General features: G+C 51.4%; 2 protein-coding genes across 6 annotated transcripts; one reads left to right on the top strand and one right to left on the bottom strand.

Annotated features, from left to right (window-relative positions):
- Positions 1-10524: 10524 nt before the first annotated feature.
- On the top strand, positions 10525-21131 carry LOC120664463 (cytochrome c oxidase subunit 5b-1, mitochondrial-like). Of its 3 annotated transcripts, none has more exons than XM_039943709.1 (5): positions 10525-10855; positions 10946-11031; positions 11105-11155; positions 14810-14873; positions 20681-21131. In XM_039943709.1, the coding sequence occupies exons 1-5, from the start codon at positions 10537-10539 to the stop codon at positions 20683-20685; spliced, it is 525 nt and encodes a 174-aa protein (XP_039799643.1). In that variant the 5' UTR covers positions 10525-10536; the 3' UTR covers positions 20686-21131. The 3 variants fall into 3 exon arrangements, with proteins under 3 accessions (XP_039799643.1, XP_039799641.1, XP_039799642.1); XM_039943707.1 differs by having other exon boundaries at positions 10527-10855; positions 20725-21131; XM_039943708.1 differs by having other exon boundaries at positions 10538-10855; positions 20731-21131.
- Positions 21132-21674: 543 nt separating this feature from the next.
- Positions 21675-24536, bottom strand: LOC120664462 (protein PARTING DANCERS homolog). 3 transcript variants are annotated; one of them, XM_039943704.1, is made up of 9 exons: positions 24383-24536; positions 23790-23911; positions 23607-23695; positions 23411-23506; positions 23238-23332; positions 23107-23147; positions 22949-23032; positions 22241-22399; positions 21675-21948 (listed from the first exon to the last, which is right to left on the bottom strand). In XM_039943704.1, exons 1-8 carry the CDS (start codon positions 24399-24401, stop codon positions 22250-22252), a joined length of 696 nt encoding a protein of 231 aa, XP_039799638.1. In that variant the 5' UTR covers positions 24402-24536; the 3' UTR covers positions 21675-21948; positions 22241-22249. The 3 variants fall into 3 exon arrangements, with proteins under 3 accessions (XP_039799638.1, XP_039799640.1, XP_039799639.1); XM_039943706.1 differs by lacking the exon at positions 22241-22399; XM_039943705.1 differs by lacking the exon at positions 23411-23506.
- Positions 24537-25447: the final 911 nt, after the last annotated feature.

The raw sequence follows: 25447 nt of genomic DNA, 5'->3' as shown, positions 1-25447 counted from the left end.
TCTTTTAGTCTCATGTGTGGTGGCAAGACAGGTGTGGTTTAACCTTTTACAGCCTCTCAATCTGGGGGATTATATTCCTAGACAGCAGGAGTACAGCTTTGCGGAATGGTGGCGTAAATTGATTAAGAGGGTGAAAAAAGAGTACAAGAGAGGTGTAAATTCTCTCATTATTCTGGGAGCTTGGCTGTTGTGGAATCACAGAAATGCCTGTGTTTTTGAGGGAGTAACCCCTTCAGTCAGCGCCGTCATGTGTGCTTTCAAAGATGAACATAGCCTTTGGTGTCTGGCCGGCGCTAAAAAGCTGCAGGGCCTAGGTGAAAGAGATTGGATTTGTGGAAATAGTAGATTGATTAATTGAGAGACAATACATTTACATATATAGGGGAGGAGGAACGTGAGGCAAAAGGAAACCTCGTATAGGATCAGGACTCCTCCCCATATATCTCTAATCAAACATACTAAACAAGGCTGGTCGGCTGATAGCCAGGCTCTAAGCCGTACAAGATCAGGACTCTGTCTAACCCCCCCCCCCCCCCCCCCCCCCCCGCAGTCGAATCATCGGAACATCGAACATTTAGACTGGACCTAAATTCCGTGAAGACCGAAGAAGGCAGCCCCTTGGTGAAGATGTCAGCGAACTGAGAAGTCGTTGGCACATGTAGAACTCGAACATCACCAAGTGCAACACGCTCCCGGACGAAGTGAAGGTCAATCTCAATATGTTTGGTCCGCTGATGCTGAACAGGATTGGCAGACATGTAGACAGAGCTGATGTTATCACAATACACCAAGGTTGTCTTGCGCAAAGGAGTGTGCAGCTCAGACAAAAGTTGGCGTATCCAGGTGGCTTCAGCAACAGCATTGGCAACAGCTCGATATTCGGCCTCTGCACTAGAACGAGAGACGGTATTCTGACGCTTGGAAGACCATGACACCAAATTGTCACCAAGGAACACTGCATAACCCGAGGTAGATCTGCGTGTATCCGGACAACCGACCCAATCAGCATCAGAGTAGACCACCAAATCAGCTGGTGTAGAAGGACGAATGAGCAAACCCATATGTAGCGTGCCACGATGTAAGGATCGATGGACCAAGAGGGGAGGTGAATTGGGCCTTTTTCAAATTCCTAAGACAAATAAAGCAACATTAACCTATGCAAAGCTAGTAAGGCTCAATTCACCAACCGGCTAACAAAGCAAACTACACAAGCTAACAAAGATATGAAACTAAGCAAGGTAGAGCTAAGTTATGATCTCTAAGGTCAAGCACATGAATAGTTGCATGAAAGTAAGTGCTTGAAATGAAAGAGCGGGCAAGAGACAACCGGATTTTTTCCCGTGGTGTCGATGTGTTGGCACACACCCCTAATCCACATTGTGACACTCACTAAGAGTCTTGTCACCTCCCATGTCACCGAGACTTGGGCGCTCACTAAGAGTCTCCGTTCACCATCCCGGCGTGGTGGAGCTCAAGCCACGTACAACCTTCTTCGGGCTCCCACAATCTTTGGCAAGCTCCGGAAGAAACACCTTCAATCACCAAGATCGCCTAGGTGTTGCCAATCACCAAGAGTAACAAGCTAGGGCCTTCACTTGAGCAAGAACGGATGCACACAAGCTTCTCTCTACTCAAGTCCTTAGTCTTGCTTCTTGAATGATTGAATGAACAAATGTGTGAACAATGAAGCTCAAGGTGGCCCTTAACAATATATGAGTGTATGAATGTTGCCTGGTGTCAAGATAGAGCAAAATAATCCATTGGAGGGGTATATATAGGCAGCTCTCACGAATAGAGCCGTTGGAGAAAAGTTGCCAGAAAACTGCTTAGCGCCGGTTAATCCGACGTACCTCCAATAGCCAGCGTCGGTTTAATCGATGAATGTAAACTGCCCATTCTAAAAACTAGCCGTTACAGCTCGGGCAGATTAACCGACGTATCATCGGTTTAACCGGTGAGTGTAGTTGTCCACTGATCAACTGAAAAACCAAGTCTCTGGACAACTGCACCGACGTTAACTCAAATCCATCGTCGGTTTAACCGGTGAGTACAACTTCTGAAATCCCTGGAAAAACCATCTCACTGGTCAATTGCACCGACGTCTCATTTCAAACAGCGTCGGTTTAACCGGTGTATTGAACTTGAAATGCCCTGGAAAAACCAACTCTGGACTAATGCACCGACATTAATTCAAACAACATCGGTTTAACCGGTGTATAGAACCTGTCCAGACTCTGCTGACTGCGTTTAACCGACGTATATAAAAGTGGAAGCGTCGGTTAAATCGGTGTATAGACTTTTTCTGATTTTGACTTTTCTGATTTGAGTCTTGAGTGAAATCCAAATATTCTTGAGATATAAGTTGAAAATCACTTATTTGAACTTCTAGGAACCTGAGTGATCATAGTGTGCATCCATTTTCAAATGACCATGTCCATGCTCAAGTTACTTGACCTTAACCCCTCTTAATAGTGCGATCACTACAAAACTATAAAACCTATACTAACCTAAGTGTCCTTCTCAACCTTACGACACTTAGGACTAGAAAGATCCTTAGTCTTGTTATATATTTGAGTTGAATACCGAGATCGCCTTTTTGAATAACGAAATTGAGGGGCCTCTTTTGACATATGACCAAATAAGCGGTAATGATTCATTAAGCTGCACAAACTCATTAGTCACAATAATGGTTGTCATTAATCACCGAAACATACCTAGAGGGCCTAGATGCTTACACACGAACATAGCGCAGGATGCGCTTAAGAGCAGCAAGGTGTGTCTCCCGAGGATCATGCATATGAAGACAAACTTGCTGAACTGCGTAGGAAATATCCGGTTTGGTGAAGGTAAGCCACTGAAGAGCACCAGTGAGACTCCGAAAATCCGTGGCACCCGTAGACCAGAGTGGAGGTCCTTCAGCAGACAACTTTGGATTAAGATCCACCAGAGTCAAGCAAGACTTGCAATCAGCCATTCCAGCACGCTCAAGAATCTCAATCATATACTGCTCCTGAGAGAGAAAAAGATTCGAGCCCAGATGCTGAACATGCATACTGAGGAAGTGATGAAGAATCCCGAGGTCCTTCATAGAGAACTCCTGCTGAAGAGCACCAATAATCTGCCGCAATAAAGCTGGTGAAGAGGCTGTCAAGACAATGTCATCGACATAAAGCAAGAGATATGCCACATCTGCTCCATGATGATAAACAAAAAGCGAGGTGTCTGACTTTGCCTCAGTAAATCCAAGCTGCAGAAGATGCGAAGCAAACCGACTGAACCAAGCATGAGGAGCCTGCTTAAGACCATATAGAGAACGATTAAGCCGACACACGTAATTGGGATGAGCAAAATCCTCAAATCTAGAAGGCCGAGCGCAGTAAACCATCTCTGACAAATGGCCCTGAAGAAAAGCGTTGTTGACATCGAGCTGATGGATCGTCCAAGAGCGAGAAACAGCAAGAGACAAAACTGTCCGAACTATGGCTGGCTTAACAACTGGACTGAAAGTTTCTGCGAAGTCAACACCAGGCCGCTGAGTAAATCCACGAAGTACCCAACGAGCTTTGTAGCGCTCGAAACTCCCATCAGCATGAAACTTGTGCTTGAATACCCACTTGTCGGTAACCACATTAGCTCCAGCTGGCCGAGGCAACAGATCCCAAGTGTTGTTGGACAAGAGGGCAGAAAACTCAGCTTCCATTGCTGCTCGCCAGTTTGGATCAGCAAGAGCAGCACGATAACTCCGTGGAATAGGTGACAGTGAATCAGTCTGAAACAGAGCTGGAACCCGAAAACCAGACTTGCTGCGCGTACGCATGGCATGCTGATTTGCCACCGGAGTAACTGAAACTACACCAGCAGGCAGTGGAGGGCCGACGGGACCAGGAGCAAGAACCGGAACACTAACCGGAGGCGCCTCTGGTAAACCTTAGTGAAGGGAGGAGGCAGACGGCGCAGTACAGAAGGTGCCGGGGATGAAGGTGCCGGGGCCGAGCGTGGCGCAGTGTCATCGTCGGGGGCCGCGCATGGCGCAGCGTCAACATCGGGGGCCGCGTGTGGCGCGGGGACGACGTCAGGAGGCGTGGCCGCGCATGGCACAGCGTCAACGTCGGGGGCCGCGTGTGGCGCGGGGACGACGTCAGGAGGAGTGGCCGCACGTGGCGCAGAATCAACGTCGGGTGCCGCGTGTGGCGCGGGGACGACGTCAAGAGGCGTGGCCGCGCGTGGTGCGGTTGAAGAGACGGGCGCCCGGACCACGCAGGGCGCAGGTTGTGGCGAGGCCGGAGATGGCCCAGCGCTAGGCGCAGGGGCAGAGGAGACACCAGGGGGACCTGTAGTAGAGAAAAAGGTGATGGCGGAAAGTGAACAGCCACCGGGTTAGTAAACTCCTCCAGGAAATCAAAATCGGCCCGTGTAGGAGTAGAAGAGGATTCCGAGGACGGGAAAGAGGTCTCCTCAAAGACTACATGAGGGGAGATGATGATGCGATTGGTGTGACGATCAAGGCACAGATAGCCCTTGTGGTGTGAAGAGTAGCCAAGGAACACGCACAAGGTGGATCGAGGAGCAAGTTTGTTAGCGGCGGTGGCGGAAAGATTTGGGTAGCACTTACAGCCAAAGACACGCAAGTGGTCGTACGTCGGCTGCTTCTGGAGAAGGGAGAAGTACAGCGTGGAGAAATCGAGTGTCTTGGTGGGAAGAATGTTCAGCAAATATGTAGCAGTGCTGAGTGCGGCTGCCCAGAACCTGGGAGGAATGCTAGCCTGAAAAAGAAGAGAGCGAATGATATTGTTGATGGTCCGAATGATGCGTTCAGCTTTACCGTTTTGAGGGGAGGTGTATGGACAGGACATGCGCAGACGAATGCCATTGGCGAGGAAGAAGATGCGCGAACTGGAGTTGTCAAACTCCGTGCCATTATCGCACTGAATTCCCTGCATAGCAACATTGAACTGGGTGCGCACATAAGCGAAAAAATCAGAAAGAGTGGAGAACGTGTCTGACTTCAATCGCAAAGGAAATGTCCATAGATAATGTGAAAAGTCATCAAGAATCACAAGATAATATTTATGACCCGAAACACTAGTGATTGGTGATGTCCATAAATCACAATGTAGCAACTCAAAAGGGCGCGAGGCGCGAGAAGAGGACACATGAAACAGAAGACGAACATGACGGCCAAGCTGACAAACGTGGCACAAAGATTCACTACTCCTCTTGTTACAGGTAATAGCAGAAGATTGCGCTAATTTGGACAGAACTTCATGACCAGGATGCCCGAGACGTTGGTGCCAAAGCGTCGAAGTATTAGCAAGGAACGCTGATGCTGAAAACTGTAATGGGTAGAAAGGCCCGGAACTGTCACATCTGACGATCTCGTTCCTGGTTGGTAGATCCTTCACAGAGCAACCAAAATGGTCAAATTCGATAGAACAGTTATTGTCAGTGGTAAACTGGTGGACAGAGATAAGATTCTTAATAAGGTGAGGTGAGACCAAAACATTATTAAGATGAAGCTTGTGTGGAAGAGTGGTGGCGCCAGTGGAAGTGACAGGAAGAAGGTTCCCGTTACCGAACATAATAGAGGATGGACAATGACTGGAAGGAACTGAGGAAGAGGAAAGGATACCGGAGTCAGATGCCATGTGACTGGTGGCACCAGTGTCGAAGTACCACTCATGTTGCGGCGGCTGCTGAAGCGTCATGGTCTGGAAGTTGCTCGCCAAGGACTGCTGATCCCATCCTTGCACCAAGGAGGGAGGAGCAGCAGCGGGAGGAGGGACGCCCCACTGGCCGGCCCACTGGCCAGGAGGACCGGCGGATGTAGGTCTGGGGCGCCTGCAGCTGCTGGAGAGGCGCCTGCTGGGGCACGGAGGGGCGTCCAGCCTGCGGTCCAGGCCACATGAAGATGGCACCGGTCCACGGGTTCCGGTACGTGTAGACGCCAGGGGGAAGGGCGCCACCAGGAGTAAAGGTGCCACCACCGCCTGCGGGAGCACTCTGGGAGGTGTTGTCCTTGGTTTCTTTGTTCCACCACTTGCCACCACGTTGACGACGAGGTTGTTGCTGTTGCTGTGGCGGCTGAGAGGGACGCTGCTGTAGTTGTTTGGCCTGTGGTTTGGGGCCACCAGAGCTGCCACCACTGCTGCTAGAGCCGCCATTGAAGACAGCAGCGAGAGCGGTTGCGGGAGGGGCTTTGGCCATGGTGATCTCTTCAAGGCGCAGGTCATCCCGGACCTACAAGAACGAAGGCAGGGGGTGGTGCACCTGATGTGGAGACCAAGAGTCTGGAAGCGTTCGTTCAGCCCGCGAACGATGTTGAGGACGAGCATCTCGTCGGAGACAGGCTGGCCGAGATCGCGAAGATCCTCGGCCATGCGCTTGAAGCGGCGGCAGTAGTCGACGACGGACAAATCGCCTTGAGTGAAGGCGCGGAACTCCTGGTCGGCGTAGATGGCACGGGTGGTGCGGTTCCCCAGGAACTGGGACTCGATGGCGAGCCAGATCACTCGAGCGGAGGCGTCGCGCTCGGAGATGGTGTCGGCGAGGTCGTCGGAGATGGCGCCGAGGAGCCAGGTACGAACGACGCAGTTCATCCGCACCCATGAAGGTGAGTGGGGTGAAACGGCATCGGAGAGTACGTGGGACTGGAGCGAGTACTTGCCGAGAACGTCGAGGAACGATTGCTTCCAGCGGCCGTAGAAGGTGGAGTTCACGTCGAGGAGTAGCGGAACCAGGGAACGAATGTTCTGGATGGAGACGGCCTGGGCATGAAGATTGTGGAGGACAGAGGCCTCCTGTTGAAGTAGCGCGGCAGCGAAGGGATCACCGTGGGGGCCGCCGGCGTCGGAGCCGTCATCATCAGTGCCGCCATGGTTGTCTTCAGGAATTTGAGACACAGCACGCACACGAGCGGCGCGCTCTTGGGCAGCACGAAGGCGCTCGGAGGCCGCCTCGATTTCCTTTAGGATGGCAGCGGCTTCCTGATCGGCCTCTTCGGCGCGCAGGCGAGCGGCATCGCGAGCCTCCTGCTCAGCACGCGCCTTCTCAGTGCGGGCCTGGATCTCGGCTTCAGTCTCGACACCAGAGCCGTCTTGAGCCATAGCGCAGGGCCGGCGGACGCGCAGGTGAGCAGCGTCGTGGGGCAGCGCAGGGCCGCGCGGAAGCGCGGAGCGGAATCGCGCGGGGTTCCATGCACAGAGGCGCGCAGGGGATCCGCGTGCAGAGGCGCGCAGGGGCGCGCGGCTGGCGGCGCGGAATCTCGCGCGCAAGGGTGCGCAGGGGAAGATGGCGCAGGGCCGACGGTCGCGCAGGGGGCGGCGACGGAGGGCAGCGCGCGGGCGCAAAGCCGGCGGACGCGGGAGAGGCAGCGTCGGCGGGCAGCGCACGTGCAGCGGAAGAGGAGAAGGGATTAGCCCTAGACTCGTGATACCATGAAAGAGATTGGATTTGTGGAAATAGTAGATTGATTAATTGAGAGACAATACATTTACATATATAGGGGAGGAGGATCGTGAGGCAAAAGGAAACCTCGTATAGGATCAGGACTCCTCCCCATATATCTCTAATCAAACATACTAAACAAGGCTGGCCGGCTGGTAGCCAGGCTCTAAGCCGTACAAGATCAGGACTCTGTCTAACACTAGGTTTGGCTAATGTAATCTAGGTTCTTGATCAAGGTGTTCTGGTCATGTTCTTATTTTTGCCATAGGCTAGTCTGGTTTTTTAGTTTTGTACCAATCTCTCTTATTTGGTCCCCGTATGAGAGGTGGGAGATGTATGGGGACTTTTTTCTCTCTCTAATGCAATCAAGCGCAGCTCTCCTGCGTTTTCGAAAAAAATAACCATAGCATTGTATTCTCACCAGAAAAGGGAAAAACAAAACTATAGTAAAAATATCCAAATTGGTAGTAGGTGGAACGTGACTAATGAGCGATCATGTAGCTTTGTGGGTAGGTGCTTGGCAAATTAAAAGGAACAGTGCTGCTTCTGGTGCATTGCACCAGCAGAAGATAGAATAGAATAGAATATTTATCATTGAGCAATTACTTCCTATTATGTTCTGTTCACAGGAACTATATGTGGTGCATATATCCATGAGTATGACAAGTTCAGCATCCAAATAAAAGAGGAACTCATGACATTTCCAACTTGAGCCTCTACTGTAAACTTAGTGATCTCATATAACACTGTGATAACTGATGGCTCTTTCATGTTGGGATGAAACAATGGGGCTCAGAGTGAAGCCCAAGCTGAAATAGAATACATCACTGTCGGTACCTCTAGACTAGGGTACCCCCTCTTGCTGTGGCAAGTCTCGCGTAGTTATCCGTAACTATGCCCTAAGGAGCTGAGCAGCCGGACCTCTGGGGTCCGACTCCATCTCACCGGACCAACGGTCCCGGACCCGCTTCCCACTCGGAGACGGGTCCGGTGTCACCATGTGTCCCAGAGGTGTTGCTGTGACTAGGCGAGAGCCTCGTAGTTATCCTTGACTACGCGGTGACGGCCTGAGCAACTGGACCCCCGCGGTCCGAAGCCCTTCTCACCCGGTCAACGGCCCCAGACCCATTCCTTGCTAGGGAAGGGTCCGGTGACGCCGCGTGTCCCGGAGAAGGGAGCGCTCAGCCAAAACAGCCGGGGGTCCGGGACCCCCACGGGGTCCCGGACCCCCATATACTATCCGGACCCTCAGCGAGGAGGGAACAGACACCCTACCTGGGGGGTCCGGAGCCGCCACGTATCCGCAGGTGCAGGCACGCGCGCGGCCGCGAAGCTTCCTCGAAAAGACTCGCCCACCTACCGCATTCAATACGGGAGACGTAAGTGCGCTCTTCCACAGCAGAGCCCGAGGCGACTTTTGCCAGGCTGCACTGTTGATCGCGCATTACCAAGGCACACAGTACAGCCGCTGGCGCCGCCCACACCACGCATGTCAGTCTGCTACGCCAGTTGGACACGACGGCTCGCCTTCGCCCATCATGACGCCTACGCGGTAGACCCAACAGTCTACGCCGCAACCTACACTACCTCAATGAGCGCCTCGCCGACAGGACAGGTGAATCCACTCCTCGGTCAGAGAGTCCACATGGCGATGAAACGTATCCGGAGAGAGATTCTCAACCACTGTAGCACCATTAATGCCTTCTGCGCAGTATACTATACATCCGCGTTGGACCCACCTGTCGGGGTCTCAACGCCTGTGTACGCGTCCCCTTGGGCTATAAAAGGGAGATGCCCGTTAGACTTAGCGAAGGCCGAAGAAGTCCCGGCAGAGGCCAGAACCCAGTTTGGGCAGATGATAGATTCATATGCAAGAGCAATACAACTCACAGTGGAGGTAGGGTATTACGCTCCGGCGGCCCGAACCACTCTAAATTCTTGAGTGTTCTTGTGTTCTTGCTCCCGAGGTAGACATGCCGAATCGCTTAGCGCCTCCCCGAGTACTCACCCTCTGAGATTAGGCGGGTGCACTACGCCACCTGGCTGTGGGTCTCCACAAACCACGACAATCACATTTCACATCATTCAATCAATAAAGATGTGCTATGCAAGATGCTGAAGGAATGCCATGTGTTCTAGACACACTGCTTTCCAGGCAGGAAATTCCAGCTATTTGCTGTGACTCTGAAAGGCTGAATCCATATTGCGAAAACATGCTAAAAGTCGTTAAGGGCCGTGTTTGGTTCTTTCCGCAAAAACTTTTACACAAAAAGACGAATGCATGCATGGAGTACTAAACGAAGTCTATTTGCGAAACCTTTTCAGGGATGGATGTAACTTTTCGAGGCGAATCTAATGACGGTAATTAATCAATGATTTGCTACAGTGATGCTACAGTACCATCCTCTAATCACGCGGTCAAAGGACTCATTAGATTCGTCTCGCGATTTACACGGGGTTGTGGAGGTGGTTTCGTAATTAGACTTCGTTAACTACTCTAAATTAGTGGTCAAAGGGCCAAAAAGTTTCCGCGAAATTTTTTACACCCCCAACCAAACACGGCCAAGGGTGGAGGAATCAAGGCGCTATCCTTTTGATGTGGTCTAATGTCTATGCTACGTAGCTACTAGACTGTAAAATGCCAATGTATAGATGTCAAGGTCAAGCAATGCAGACAAGAGCATCGAACAGTTGATATTTGGAAAGAACCAAGAAACCACATTTCCTTCATTGTGCAGGTTACCTGGCAAAGATTCTGTTTAGCTTCAATCAGAGAGATTAAATGGATGGGACGTGCGAGTCACTGTCTTTGGGTTGCTGATATGGGACAATTGATTCGTAACGATATTGTTCATTTTGAAATGTAAGAAAAAGATTAGAACAAAAGTCAATGCATTCTCACCGTTGAGACCTTACCTTTCGTCGAGCAAGTAGCGCGCACTATTTCAAGCCTCTGATGTAGCCGGGTGGGCGGTGGTTGTGAATCCAGGACGTGACATGGCTGTCTCGCGGCGCGCCTGCGCGCAGCGTATAGCCCGCCCTTGCTTCGAATTGCTTCGGGAACATAGTACGTTTTCGCTATAGCGACGGCGCATGGGAAAACCCCGCCTCACTCCCTGCTGCAGTGCGGGTGGTGCGGTCACCGGCCAGCCTGAAACGGAAGCTCCAAAAGCCCACGCACCTCGGCACCTGACAAGCCCCCGGCATCTCCAGCCCCACCTCCGCGAGGGGCGACCCGAGAACACAACCGCCGCCACGGCCGCCGCCGCCGCCATGTGGCGCCGCCTCCAAACCCTAGCCTCCTCCCTCCGGCGCGCCGCCGCCGCCACATCGTCGTCCTCCGCCCGCGCCGCGCCCCTCTCCACGGCGCCGGCCACGTTCCGGCGCACCTCGCCCCTCCTCTCCTCTCCTGGTAAGCGTCCCCGGCCCGGCCCTCAGATCTCCAGCTGCTTCCGGCTCTCACCGAGCGGCTTGTTCTGATCGGTGGCCCGTGGGTGCGCAGGCGACAAGCCGGCGCCGACCAAGGTCGAGGATGTCATGCCGATCGCCACGGGGCTGGAGCGCGAGGAGCTCGAGGCGGAGCTCCAGGTGAGGGGTGTCAGTTTGAGTTTACGGGGGCTGCGGGCGCATTTGATCTGAATGTGTCCGCGTGTTTGTCCAGGGGAAGAAGAGGTTCGACATGGATCCTCCCGTCGGCCCCTTTGGCACTAAGGTGACTTGATTGCTGCCCTGATATTTGTTACGTGCGATACCTGGGTTTGTAGAATCGCATCAACTGTGTGATGTGGTATAGAAAATGCACATGGATGTAGCTCGGGTTCATCTCTAGCTGGCCTGCCAGTGGTTCAATTTGTGGTAGCCGCGTGACAAAAATGTGCCAGTGACAACTTATGACACATCACATCACTCTTAGCATGGTTGTAAGTAAATATTTTTGGCTCACCAGATGCATCTCTTGTTTATCATATAATATAGCAAATTAATAAGTATCTGAAATGTTATCATGCTTAAGCTGTATTTCCTGAATGAGATGTTGTAATACACCATCAGTCTGCCATACATGAAAACGAAATCCCTGGGTAGCTTATCACTGACCTGTCACTTGAAACTTTGCATTAAGTATCAGTGCTTGTTGTGGATATTTTCAACTTCCTATCCTTCCATGCTTTCTGCTGAGTTGGTGCACTGATCATGAAGTGATTGTTGAATACACTCTAGAGCAAGGTTAATAATACAGCCTGCTGCTGGCTTGCAGCCTACCTCTTAGCCCACTCGTATAGTAGTTAGTTGTTCATCGTTAATATATGGCCCATTTGTCACACTCACGAAGTTTCTTGGTTCTTGTGTCGAAGCTGGCTGTAAGCTTACAGCCCACTCCTCTCTCTCCTCTCATCTCTCCACCTCAGCATTCAGCTAGTTTACAGTCAGTTATAATACTTGCTCTTAGCACATGTGTCACTCCTGTTAACCAAAAGAGCCCTGGTAGCCATAGTTGGTTGGATAGTTGGTTTTGCACTTAACTAGACATTAGACAACCATGAAGGCAAAACACAAACATAACAAATCTGTTTTAATGCATAATAGGTTTAGATTGTTGTTTTTCACTTGTCTGTGGTTCCGCTATTCACCAATCCTAGGCATGCCCTCCTATGCATTATGAGTACTGAAATTGCCTGTATATTTAGTCTAGATATGTGGAAGTTCTTGATCGCTCCCTCCCCATCTTTTTTGGTTTTGCATACCACTACCAGATTTTCTATGCTGCAAGATTGCTCAATGTATTGAACAATATGAAGTACTCAATATGCCTCATTGGGCACGACAAATTATAAAGTGAAATGTATCATGCTTAAACTGCATTATTTTAAGGAGCTTTTCTAGATAAACCATTGGTTGGTCATAGATGCACTGACTTGTCACTTGGAGCTTACATTAAGTGTCAGGCTTGATTTTTTGATTACTTGTTGTGCATGCACCTAGATATTTTCAACTACAATTCATCAAGAAGGGTTGGATTTGGTCAGCGGTGGCTAGATCTCTTTTGTCTGATTTTGTCCACTGCCTCAACTCAAGTCTTGGTCAACAGTGTACCGGGAGACACTATCTTTCATCATCGAGGTCTTAGACAAGGAGATCCACTTTCTCCTATGTTATTTATATTAGTGATGGACGTCTTGAATTCTTTGGTCCAGTTTGCCACCTTGGAGGGTTTACTACAACCGCTGGCTGTTCAGCAAGCTCGACACCGTGTTTTTGTCTTTGCGGATGATGCTATCATATTCTTGAGGCCTTGCAATTTGGATCTAAATGTTATCCGGCATCTCCTGGATATGTTTGGACATGTTTCCGGCCTTAGAACCAATCTGTCCAAGAGCTCTGTGTCCCCGATTCATTGCTCTGATGAGGAGCTGTCCCTCACAGCAAATATTCTGTCCTGCACCATCAAGGCTTTTCCCTGCACTTATCTTGGCCTCCCGCTCACCATTGGCAAACCAACTAAAGAGGTTCTGCTGCCTCTTGTTGATAGAGTGGCAGATTATCTCCCTGGATGGAAGGCATCTTTAATGAACAGGGCAGGACGCTTGGTTATGGTAAAAGTGGTGCTGACCACTGCCCCAATTTATCATCTGATAGCCATGGACTTACCAAAATGGTTCTTCAAGGCCATTAACAAGAAAAGGTGTGGATTCCTTTGGAAAGGTCATGATCAGGCAAATGGTGGCAATTGTCTGGTGGCTTGGGAAAAGGTGCAAAGACCACTTAAGTATGGAGGTCTGGGGGTTCACAATCTTGAATTTTTTGGCTGGGCGCTGAGAATCAGCTGGCTGTGGGATCAAAAAACAAACCTGGATAGACCTTGGGCTGGTCTTCCTGTTGAAGTTCCTCCTAAAGCAAAGGCACTCTTTGATGTGGCAGTTGATGCTATAGTTGGAAATGGGGAGGAAATTCTGTTCTGGAAGGATAGGTGGCTGGATGGACACACTTTGGCCGAAATAGCTCCTAATCTGTTTTAAACAGTCCCAAAGCGAATTGTTAATAGAAGGACTGTAGCTCAGGCCTTGCAAAATAGGAGTTGGGTCCATGACATCACGGGAGCCCTTACCGTAGAAGTGTTGGTCGATTACCTTCTCATATGGGATATGGTGGATGGTGTTGTTCTACAACAAAATGTGGCTGATCACTGCAAGTGGAAGCTAACACAGCATGGTTCATATAGCAGCAAATCTGCTTATGAGGCTTTCTTTATGGGATCCATCAAGTTCGGTCCGTGGAAGAGAGTATGGAAAACCTGGGCCCCACCACGTTGTAGGTTCTTCATATGGTTGGTGCTCCATAACAGGGTCTGGACTGCTGATCGTCTAGCCAGGAAAAATCTACCCCATCCGGAGGCTTGCCCTTTATGTGATCAGGAGGAGGAAACAATAAATCATCTACTGATAGGGTGCGTTTTTGCTCGCGAGGTCTGGACTATAATCCTGCACCATCTAGGTGTGTTACATCTGGTGCCACAGCCTTGGAATGTTCGTTTTTCAAGCTGGTGGAGGAAAAGTGTTGCTGCAGCTCCAAGAGAAGCTCGCAAGGGCCTTAATTCCTTAATAATCTTGGTGGCTTGGGAGTTATGGAAACATCGTAATGCTTGTGTTTTTGAAAAGAAGAGGCCAAGTATACACGATGTTCTTAGGTCTGTTAGTATGGAAGGGGGCCTTTGTTGTTCAGCTGGGGCTTCCCGGTTACATCAGTTGGTGTCTAGGTCGTTGACCTCCTTGGCCTAAGCCTGAGGTCGTTGGGTCGTTTCCATCATAACGTGTGATGCGAATGTAATTGGTTGTAAGCGGCACTTTTATTGGTGCCGACTGTGGTCTGTCTAGACCTTTATTTTTTCTACCTTAATGAAATGACGCGCAGCTCTCCTGCGTGGTTCGAGAAAAAAAAGTTCATAGTCTTTCCTGGTGAACTCATACACTGACTCCAATGTTCTTGCTTAAGGGATGCAGTTGATCATTCTGTGATTGAATACACTATCTACATATGTTGCTCGTGTTAACTAAAGGAGTCCTGGTAGTGATAGTTGGGTTTAGTATCACATAACTAGGTAATTGTGGAGGTAAGCTGCACCTAACAAAACAAATAAACAATTATATATATAATTTCAATGCACAACTGGGTATACTGTTGTTTTAACTTGTTTGTGGTTCTGCTGTTCCTATTCTTCAATCCCAAGCATGTCCTCATATGAATAACATGTACTGACTTGCCTGCATATTAAGTCTAGATATGTGGAAACAATTGATCTCTCTCATATTTTGGTTTTGCATACGAGGCTTTCTGTGCTGCAAGATTGTTCATTTGAATGCTTTACCTGCAGGAGCCAGCTGTGATTGAATCCTACTATAACAAGAGAATAGTTGGTTGTCCTGGTGGCCAAGGAGGTACGTCAAGGCTAACCATATATGTCGGTTGTAACTGTCAAATATGTAACTCGCTGTAACTGGCTGTTAATTTTCCACGAGTGCCCAGTCTGCTCGCAGTACTTTGTGGTAACTGAAATCAATGCCTTGACCAATTGTTATTGTAGAAAGAAATAATCAGATGTATTCCTCCAAACCATAGAAGGGTGGGAAATATAGATCCTATACATAGGCCTCTATACATGGGCTCACAAATACACCAACACCCCCCCTCCCCCCGCAGTCTGAACTACCGGCGCAGCGGTGTTCAAGATTGGACAACGAGAAAGTACACGCAGGGCAAATACCCCCTCCCCGCAGCCACAACTAGCGACCTGCTACGTTGAGGCTGGAGCGAAACTCCGAGAAGGTCGAGGAGGGTAGTCCCTTGGTGAAGATGTCGGTAAATTGGGTGGTGGTCGGGACATGGAGTACCCGAACATCGCCGATGGCGACCCTGTTGCGCACGAAGTGCAAATCGATCTCCACATGCTTCATCCACTGATGCTGAACGTGGTTGGTGGAGAGATACACGGCGCTGACGTTGTCGCAGTAGACTAGCGTACTCTTGGCGAGCGGGCTGTGGAGCTCTGCCAAGAGCTGTCGTAGCTAGGACGCCTCCGCCACGCCGTTAGCGACAGCCCGGTACTCCGCCTCGGCACTGGAGCGGGAGACAACCGGCTGTCGCTTGGACGACTAGGAGACCAGGTTGCCGCCCAGGAAGACGGCGTAGCCGGAAGTAGAGTGGCGAGTGTCCAGACAGCCAGCCCAGTCAGCGTCGGTGTAGACAACCAAACCAGCTCAGCAGAGGACGAGCGGTGAAGGACCAGGCCGAGGTCCACAGTGCCACGGACGTAGCGGAGGAGACGCTTCAGCGCAGCAAGGTGTGACTCCCGGGGATCATGCATATGGAGACAGACCTGCTGAACAGCGTAGGTGATATTCGGCCTGGTGAAGGTGAGGTACTGCAAGTCACCGGCCAGACTCGGTAGGCAGTAGGATCAGCCACAGGATTACCCAGATCAGCAGACAGCTTCGCCTGAGTGTCGACAGGAGTGGAGCAGGGCTTGCAATCAGTCATCCCAGCTCGCTCCAGAATATCGAGGGCATACTGATGCTGGTGAAGGAGGAGGCCAGACGGGCGAGGCTCAATAGTGACGCCCAAGAAGTGGTGGAGCTGACCAAGATCATTCATAGCAAACTCATGCTGCAGAGAGGAGATGACGCGCTGAAGCAACTGCTGACTGGAGGCTGTGAGCACAATGTCATTGACATAGAGCAGCAGATAGGCAGTATCATCCCCACGGTGGTAGATGAAGAGAGACGTGTCAGACTTGGCCTCGGTGAGCCCCAATGTCAGCAAGAACGTGGCGAACCGAGAATACCAAGCCCGAGGGGCCTGCTTCAGACTATAGGGAGACTTGTTGAGTCTGCAGACCATGTCCGGACGACTGGAGTCCACAAATCCCGCTGGCTGAGAGCTGTAGACTGTCTCTGACAGAGTGCCATGAAGAAACACATTCTTCACATCCAGCTGGTGCACATGCCAAGAGCGAGAGAGCGCAAGCGAGAGGACCGTGCGCACAGTAGCAGGCTTCACCACTGGACTGAAGATCTCATCATAGTCCACACCAGGCCGCTGGGTGAAACCCCAGAGAACCTAGCGAGCCTTGTAGCGCTCTAGTGTGCCGTCAGCCCGATGTTTATGCGTCTAGATCCACTTGCCTGCGACCACATTGCAACCAGACGGACGCGGCACGAGGTCCCATGTCTGGTTAGCAAGAAGAGCTGCGTACTCCTCTTCCATCGCGCGACGTCAGTGAGGATTCGCCAAGGCGTCGCGGACAGAGGAAGGTACCGGAGAGACCCGCGGCTCCCCCTCGGTGGCGGAGAGAGTCGCGGCCTGAGACGCCATCCGCCGAGTCACCATGGGATAGATATGTTGAGGATCCCGATGGACGACTGGCGGGTGGTACACCGCCGGCTCGACTCGAGACCGAGGCGGCGAAGGCGACGGCGGCGACAGCTCCGGTGTAGGCGTCGCAGGAGCCTCCGGAGCCGGAGCCAGCGCCGGTGCCGGCGCCGAACGACGCCGGTACACCTGCACCGGCTGAGTGTACCGCGCAGGTGCAAGGGGAGGCACCGGGGCCACGTGTGGCATAGCAGGAGACCCCGTGGCCGCGCACGGCACGACAGGAGGTCCTGGGGCCGTGCGTGGCGCGATAGCGGCCACCGGGGCCGCGCTGGGCACAACAGGGATCACCAGAAGCGGTGCCGGTGCACCGGAAAAACCTGCAGGGAAAGAACAAACAGGTAAAGGTGGCTGAACCACCAGGTCAGTTGAAAACAGCGACTCCAGCTCGGGGTTAGAGGAAGGTGTGGAGGAAATCCGACTCGTCAAACACGACGTGTCGAGAGATCAGGACGCAGCGAGATGTGAGGTCAAAGCATCGGTACCCCTTGTGGTCAGGAGAGTAACCAAGAAAAACCCGAGTCGAGCGGGGCGCCAGCTTGTGAGAAGCAGTGGCGGAGATGTTAGGGTAACATGCACACCCGAAGACCCGAAGGTGGTCGTAGCGAGGAGGGGTACCGAAAAGAGCGTGGTGTGGAGTGGGAGCAGGAGAAGTAGTGGACGGATGACGGTTAAGCAAGTAGGTGGCGGTGTGGAGGTTCTCAGCCCAGAAGCTCGGGGGCAGAGAGGCCTAGATCAGAAGGGTGCGCACAACGTCGTTCGTTGTGCGAATCATTCGCTCAGCCTTGTCGTTCTGAGGAGAGGTATACGGACAAGACATACGTAGCTGAACACCTCGAGAGAGGAAGAAGGAACAGGAGGTGGAGTTATCGAACTCACGCTCGTTGTACACTGGACGGCCTTAATGGTGAGGCCAAACTGAGTGGACACCCAGGCAAAGAAGTGGAGGAGGGTGGGGAAGGTCTCAGACTTGGCGCGCAAAGGAAAAGTCCAAGAGTAATGAGAAAAATCATCAACCACCACCAGATAATATTTATAATCCTACATGCTGAGTACAGGAGATGTCCATAGATCACAGTGAACAAGATCAAAGGCATGCGCAGCATGCGAAGAAGAAGAAGAGAAAGGAAGTCTGACATGACGACCTAACTGGCACGCATGACAAAGGTGCTTAGCAGGAGTCCGAGTACATGGAATATCGGTACTACAACCGAGCTGAGCCAAAACGTCGCGGCCGGGGTGACCAAGGCGGCGGTGCCAGGTGGTGGAAGACGGCAAAAGCAGCAGACGAAGAAGAAGTCGAAGGCGAAGCAGCGGAAGCAGGAAGACGCAGGGTGTAAAGGGGCCCCGAGCTGTCATATCGGAGGAGCGGACGCCGGAAAGCCGAATCCTTCACAGTAAGACCAGAAGAGTCAAATTCAATGGAACAAGAATTGTCAGCAGTAAACTGACGAATAGAAAGAAGGTTGTGAACCATCTGAGGAGCAACAAGGACATTGGGAAGACGAAAAGAGTCAGGAGCAGAACCCACGGCGGTGACAGGAAGACAAGATCCATCACCAACCATGATGAAAGAAGGACAAGAGGGGTGTGGGGGTCGGACAGAAGAGATGATACCGGCATCTGGGGTGGTGTGGAAGGAGGCACCCGAGTCGGCGATCCACTTGGTACTGACCGGCGGCGTCAGTCCCATGGTGCTGAAGGACTGCGCCAGAGCGGCCTGGTCCCACCACCCAGGCCAAGTCGGCTGCTGGTTGGGCTGAGCGGGCGGGGTCCAGGACGGCGCGAAGAGGGGAGCAGCACTGGTGAACATGGCCGCTGGCTGGAGCTGAGGACGAGCCCCCCCCCCCGCCCTGGAAGGACCACATCGAGATGCGCCCTGACTATGGGTTGCTGAAAGATGGCCATGACGTACCTCTAGGGACAGGGGCAGGAGCGGGAGTCGGCGCGCCCCGACGGCCCCCACCAGTACCACCACCACCCCCCCCCCGCCCCGCCGCCGACGTCCACGGCCCTACCCCCCCTCCGATCTGCCCGGCGGGAGCAGCACCAAAAGGGAGGTGGCAGGAGCGGCGGAGGAAGCCGGTGGAGCAGCAACGAGCGTGGTGGGGGTGGACGAGGACGATCCGGGCGCGAGACCCCTGGTGATCTCCTCGAGGGCGAGGTCGATCCGGACCTGCAGGAAGGAGGGAAAGGGCCTCTGGCGGGTGATCCATGTCTTCAGGTGGTCATAGGTGCTGCTCAGGCCTCGCACGACATTGAGCACCAAGACCCGATCGGACACCGGACACCCGAGGTCGTGAAGAGCATCAGCCATGCCCTTCATCCGCCGGCAGAACTCACCAACGGAGAGGTCCCCCTGCTTGAAGGTGCGGAAGTTGGCGTCGAGCTGGAGAGCGTGGAACTCGGCGTTGCCGAGGAACTGCCCCTCGAGCGCCAGCCAGGCCTGTCGCGCGGTGCCGCCGTGGGTCCTGACGAGATCCTGAAGATCTAGGGAGATGGTCCCAAAGATACAGGACATGGCGACGCTGTCGAGGCGCAGCCACGTCCCGCGCCTCGATCGGCGAGTCGACGAGGACGTGGTCGTCGAGGGCGTAGCGGCGGAGGGCGAGGAGGACCTGGTCCCGCCAGCGTCCGTAGGAGGAGGACGTGGGGTCGAGGAGGATGGTGACCAGGGCCCTGATGTTCTGGACGCCGGCGGCCTGGAGGTGGAGCTGAGCGACCATGGGGTCGGTCGGGTCGTGCCGGGGTCCAGATCCAGTGGGCAGGGCCTGGTGGGAGGAAGAGGCGCCGTGCTCGGGAACGACGGGCAGCTGGCCGGAGGAGACGCGGAAGTAGTGCTCCGCCTTGGCGACCCGGAGGGCGAGAGCATCGGCCGTGGCGCGCTCGCGCTCCCAAGCGAGGGCAGCCACACGGACCCGCTCCTGCGCCGCCGAAACCTCCGACTTGGCGGCGAGGAGGGCCGCGGCGAGAGCGGCGTCGGCCTGCTGCCCTCGGAGAGCGGCGGCGGCGAGCGGCGCATCCGCGGGCGCCATCCCGAGACCAAACCACGCGGGAGGGGGCGCGGTTGGCGCGGGGAAAGCGTCAGGAATGGCGGCGTCGTCGGGGGGCTGCTTGCCCGCAGCGACAGTGGCGCGATGGGCGGCGGCGGCGGTGTCGACGGCCGTGGGCGCTTGCGGCCCGGGAGGGGGCTGTGGCAGCCCAGGCGGCGACAGAGGAGGTAGGGGCCCTGGTGGCGGCGGTGGTGTCGAGTCTGGTGCGCCAGAGACCCCATCGCCGGCGACGCCCCCTGCACCCGCCACGTTCGCGCGCACGCCAGCAGCTGCAGAGGCACTCGCCGCGCACCCCGCGCTCGCGCCAGCGGCTGCGACGGCGGCGGTAGGGTCGGGCAGGGGCACCAGGGCTGCCAAGGCGGCGGCGGCAGAGGCTCCGTCGCCTGCCGCGCCCGCAGATCTGCTCCAGGCGGCGGCGGCAGGGTAGGCAGCGGCGCCCCCCGCACCCGCAGATCGGCTCCAAGCGGCGGCGGCAGGGTAGGCGGCGGCGGCAGCTGGAACAGGGGAGGAAGAGGGAGGGGAGGTGGAGCCGGCCATGGCGACCTGCGGCAGTGGAGTGTGGGAGGAGAGGGAAGAGGGAAACCTAGGCTATTGATACCATGTAGAAGGAAATAATCAGATGTATTCCTCCAAACCGTAGAAAGGTGAGAAATATAGATCATATACATGGGTCTCTAGATGGGCCTCTATACATGGGCTCACAAATACACCAACAGTTATAAACGATGTACATCAGTAGTTGGTTTTTGCTGTTGGTTTGGCAGGTTAGCAGTGGCTGAAATATTCTTTTTCTTGACTTTGTGTACAACTCAAGGTCATTGGTGATGGAGGTGATCCAGATGGGCACGATGATGATGAAGATGAGCATCACTGAGGCTGTGTCAGTTGGCGATAATAAGAACTTGGTGATACATGGTTTCAGCCTTATCTTTGCAGCATCAGGCTGCTCTATAGTGTTGTAGTTGATGAGTTTCATTTCAGAAAAGAAAATGATGAGTGTGACTATGAAGCAGGTCAGGTGGTGTTTTTCGCCTACGGATTTTGTTCGAGCCGCGGATACCTTACAGGTGTTTGGGTTTGGCATGTGCATTTTTTTCTTGAGTGCATCATCAAATAAAGGATCAGTGCATCGATCTGTTTCACTCTAGTGTGGCGATGCTCGTGTTTGTATTTTGTTCTGAGATCAAGGAGCTTAAATTTAGTATTCATTAGCAAGATTACAGCCTGTTTGCAAGCAATAAGACAGGAAGTCAGGCAACCTATTTCACACCGATCGTATCGATGCCAAGTTGCTAACTATGTGAGGTTTGCTTATCACAGAAATTAGCATGCAGCCAAATTGGGTTCCTAACAAACAAGTGAAATTTTAAATGTGAACTAATAAGCAAAAATTAAAATGTACCGTCAGCAGCTGCACCTGCACCGCAGGTTTATCGTTCTTTCAGTTTTTTTTTAAAGTTGAGAGAAATTTACATCTCCAACTTTTTCCATATTCGTGAAGTAGAATACGAAGAAAAGGCCTTCCGGAATAGCTAAATTTGTATGAGTTCAATTCCATCCGCAGAACGAGCTCGACCAAAACCCATCTTGCCTGCGTTCATTTGTGATGGCTGCACAGCCCAAGCGACTGCGGGCCGCACAACACCACACACCAGTCTCGTGTGAATGCCTGCTCAATCAGTTGTTACAGCGGCTGCTTGGCTAGGAACAGCCAAGTATTGTAAGGGCAGTCTAAAGAAGAGATAGCATAAATTAATATATATGTAGACACTATGTCCTCGATGCATAGTTTCTATAACAATTTCCATAGAGCCAAAACATTAATTACTCTTTGCATGTTCACCAAATGGAGTAGGATTAGATATGGCAAGCCGTGTAACATGGCAATTAGCTTAACACACTCAAACAAGCCGTGCAACAAAATGTCAATATATAGCACATGGAAGCCCTGTAGACTAACAGACTAGAATCCTGGTTCCACAGGGATTCAGGTATCGCCACACCAATTTGCCCGCTTCAACAGGGACTTTGCCTGCAAATCAGGAGACTGTATAAGCAATTCAGCATCACGGGATCCTAATCTTTCTACCAACGGGAGAAACATTCAAGATGACAATAGCACTTGAGCATCAAAGGAATCGAAAGAGTTTCATCATTTTCAGCAGACATAACCTTTTAGTGGGTGTGCCAGTTGACGTCCAAATCATAAGGTTCTTATCAGCATATACTACTTAGAGATCAAATTCAAGAAAACAAATACCAAATGAATGACACATACTTTAGGTAAACCAATCACTACATATTTCCTGTGGGGAGAAGAATACCTGCAAGAATTAGTTGATTTTAGGGCTTAAGTAGTACTGTGGATCCCTGAAGAACCTTAAAATCCTCTCTGCTTTTTCAGTGGAAAGATCAGTGTTTTCCAGGATGAATTCCTTGGATGCCTTTGCAATTGCTTCAATGGAGCCAATAGCTTGGGCAAGCTTAGAAATAAATAAAGACTACCATCACCATCAATAAGCACGCCATGTAAACAACATGGAAAAGTTAAACAGATAGTAGGAAAGTTGTGTTTACATTGAATCTGACTACTTTTTGTGTGTGTGTGTGGGGGGGGGGGATCTGACTACTTAACTACAGGCGAGACTAATAAACACTAGCGAATAGAGCACAACTCAATTTGCAAAACATAGCATATGATCAGTTATTATTCTTGAATAGCTGCATAAAACCAATATTATTTGCATGCTAAGCTCCAAAATACATTTGAGTCCTGATCTGCCCTGAATACATACAGGTACTGACGTACTGTGGCTTATCATTCACAATTTTCAGAATGATGAGTGCAGATGACAAGTGAAAATGTGAAATAATGATACTTCTAGAAACAAACAATGTGTATTGTGTGAATCTGTATCTGGTTATCCCTAGAGGAAGAACTTGCAAAGGACCCGGAACTAACCAGCTATCACTGATATCTAAGTAATCAAGAAACCATAGAGTTAAGAAAAAGGAAATAGTTAAGCACATACCGCATTTGCATCATGACTGTCAATACCAGGAATAGAGGTCAGCACTCGTAAAAATGCATCCATGCACTGAACAGCTTGGGCCCGCTATAGTGAGAAGCAAGAAAATAATTTAGCTGCACAAATAGTACACTCATGTATCTGGAAGGATCTGATAATACCTCATTCCTCATAGTTGTGATAATGTCTTGCTGCTTGCATACTGAAGAAAGAAGATATGTTATCAATAGCCCTTTCCAGTTCAGGACTTGAGCACGAGTCAGGAACTTCAGAAAAGAATGTAGAGATTTACCTCCACGAGCATGAGCTATCTTTACAATCTTCTCAAATCCCATCTCTGGATCACAAACAGGCACAAATGTAGGACAGCCAAGCTCCATGCCATACCTTGAATGAGAACCACATAAATAACAATGAGACAGCCAAAACAAACACTTCACATTTAACATAATATCAGGTGCGTACTTGAAATATGATTGGTTAAATGATTCAATTTGTTCTCCTGTGGAAACGACGACAACAACATAAAGATGTTTGAACTGCCTTTTCAGTGTATTCACCCTGCAAAGGCATTCCGAGACTGACATCACCATCACAACAAATGCAATGCATAACAAGCATAACCAGGAAGCTGAAGTGTCTCACGGAGTCACGGCCTCACCTGCTGAAGACAGCAGCTTCCTTTTCAGTATCCCAATTCGTCTCAAAGATAAAAGCAACAGATGTGCCCCCATTGTTGAAGATGAAGTCCTGGAATACACTCGATGAGTTTTCAGGTCACTGGTCACATACATAAAAGACACGCAAGACGAAATCAATGGGATTCCTGAATTGCGGTGCTAACCGGAGAAACTGACAGGAAGTTGAGGCGGTACGAGTTTGCAGCGAGGAATGTGGCGATGAAGTTGATGAGGTTGGGGTGCTGCTTGTCTCTCCACGAGTTGCTCATCATGCATACTCCTCGACCTGCGCTCAGAACGGTGCTCAATTGAGTTGCAAAAGTTTTAACTCGATGTGCACATGTAATAAAATTCGGTAAATATTCAGCGGACCGCTACTCTAGAAAAACATCCTCGCGCAGCCTTTAGAATTAGAACCTGCACTTGCAACCATACAGGGGCAGACGTAGTTTGAGGTCATGGGGGTTCAGGTGAACCCCCAAATAGTCCGCAATTGAGATCGTTCAGGAAGAATAACAGAATCATACGAACGATTCAGAGTAATAGAAACCCTGAGACGTGCACTTGGGGCATGGAGGAGGACGCCAACGCCGTGCAGTTGCTACCTCGTCATGGGTACTCATGTCCTACAGGCTACAGGATCACAGCACAGGCCCCCAGCCCCGTCGAGGGGATGGATTAAAGAGCGGAATCTTCGAACCGAACAGTGTTGCCCCACCTGAACAAATTCGAAAAACTCTAGCGAGCTAGGGCTTACCGACGAATCCTGAGGCCATCTCGTGCCAGTAGACAGGAGGACGAGGAGGAGGAAGCCGGCCGCGAGAGGAGAATTCGAACCACTTGGTGGTGGCCCTTCGCTTCCGTGGAGGCGTGGAGCAGAGTGGAGATCAAGGCGGGCAGGCGGCGGCCGTCTCCCTCCGTCTCCTCCCGCCCGTTGCGCGTGGGAAGGAAGTTGGGCCGGGTTGGGCCGATTGGTGCTTTCGGCCTGAAAGTTTTGAGTGCGCACCATCATCAAACCCGCTAACCAAAAAGAAAATCGGGTTGGTGTTTAGATCCCACCTTCTCTGGTGGTTTGCATCCCCTTTTGGGTGTCTTCTTCTCCGGCGTGTTGGGGTTGACGCTGCCTGCGGCGTCGGTTACCTTCTTCACCGGCGAAGAGATGGCCTACGGCTATCTTCCTCGGGCTGCATGTTCATCGACTTCACGGCATGTTGGATTCCTCAACGTGCTACTCTCGGTCCCATTTCAAAACTTTGAAGATGCTTCGTCGGGATGGTGGATGGCTTCAGTGCGTCTTCGGAAGCCGGCGACGAGCACTACTGGGAGCTTCTTACAAGGATTTGTGTGCAATTCTTTTTTTCTTTCATGGTTGCCCTTGTAAGTTGTACGATGTAAACTATCAGATCTTTTTGTGATATATAATCCTGGTTTCTAAAAAAACAAAAAGAAAAAAGGAAATGAAAGGAAAAGAAAGGGAAAAAGAAAAGGAAAAGCCGAAAAGGGAAGAAAGAAAATGTTGGCGTCGAGTCAAAAAAAAAAGAGAAAATGTTGGCGTCAATGAACAGGTACAGTACAATACTAGTAGTTTGAACAGGTACAGGAAGCCGAAAAGCGAAGTTCCTTGGAGGTTGGATGTGCGCAACATCTTTAACCACAACAAAATGAGAAAGAAGCACCTCTCTGAAACCTCCACCATTTAACAATCGCTGCGATTTATGACTGCAAAGTTACAAAGACTAGAGTGCCCAGCAGAACGCGCTCTGACAGAACCGTGCGGTGATGGCGATACGGTATTAGGGTGCGTTTAGTTGGTGAAAAAGTT

The sequence above is a fragment of the Panicum virgatum genome, chromosome 3N (genome assembly GCF_016808335.1).
Source record: "Panicum virgatum strain AP13 chromosome 3N, P.virgatum_v5, whole genome shotgun sequence".
In the NCBI taxonomy this organism is placed as follows: domain Eukaryota; kingdom Viridiplantae; phylum Streptophyta; class Magnoliopsida; order Poales; family Poaceae; genus Panicum; species Panicum virgatum.
The sequence above is the reverse complement of the archived record's forward strand: the minus strand, read 5'-3'. Positions and strand labels throughout refer to the sequence as shown.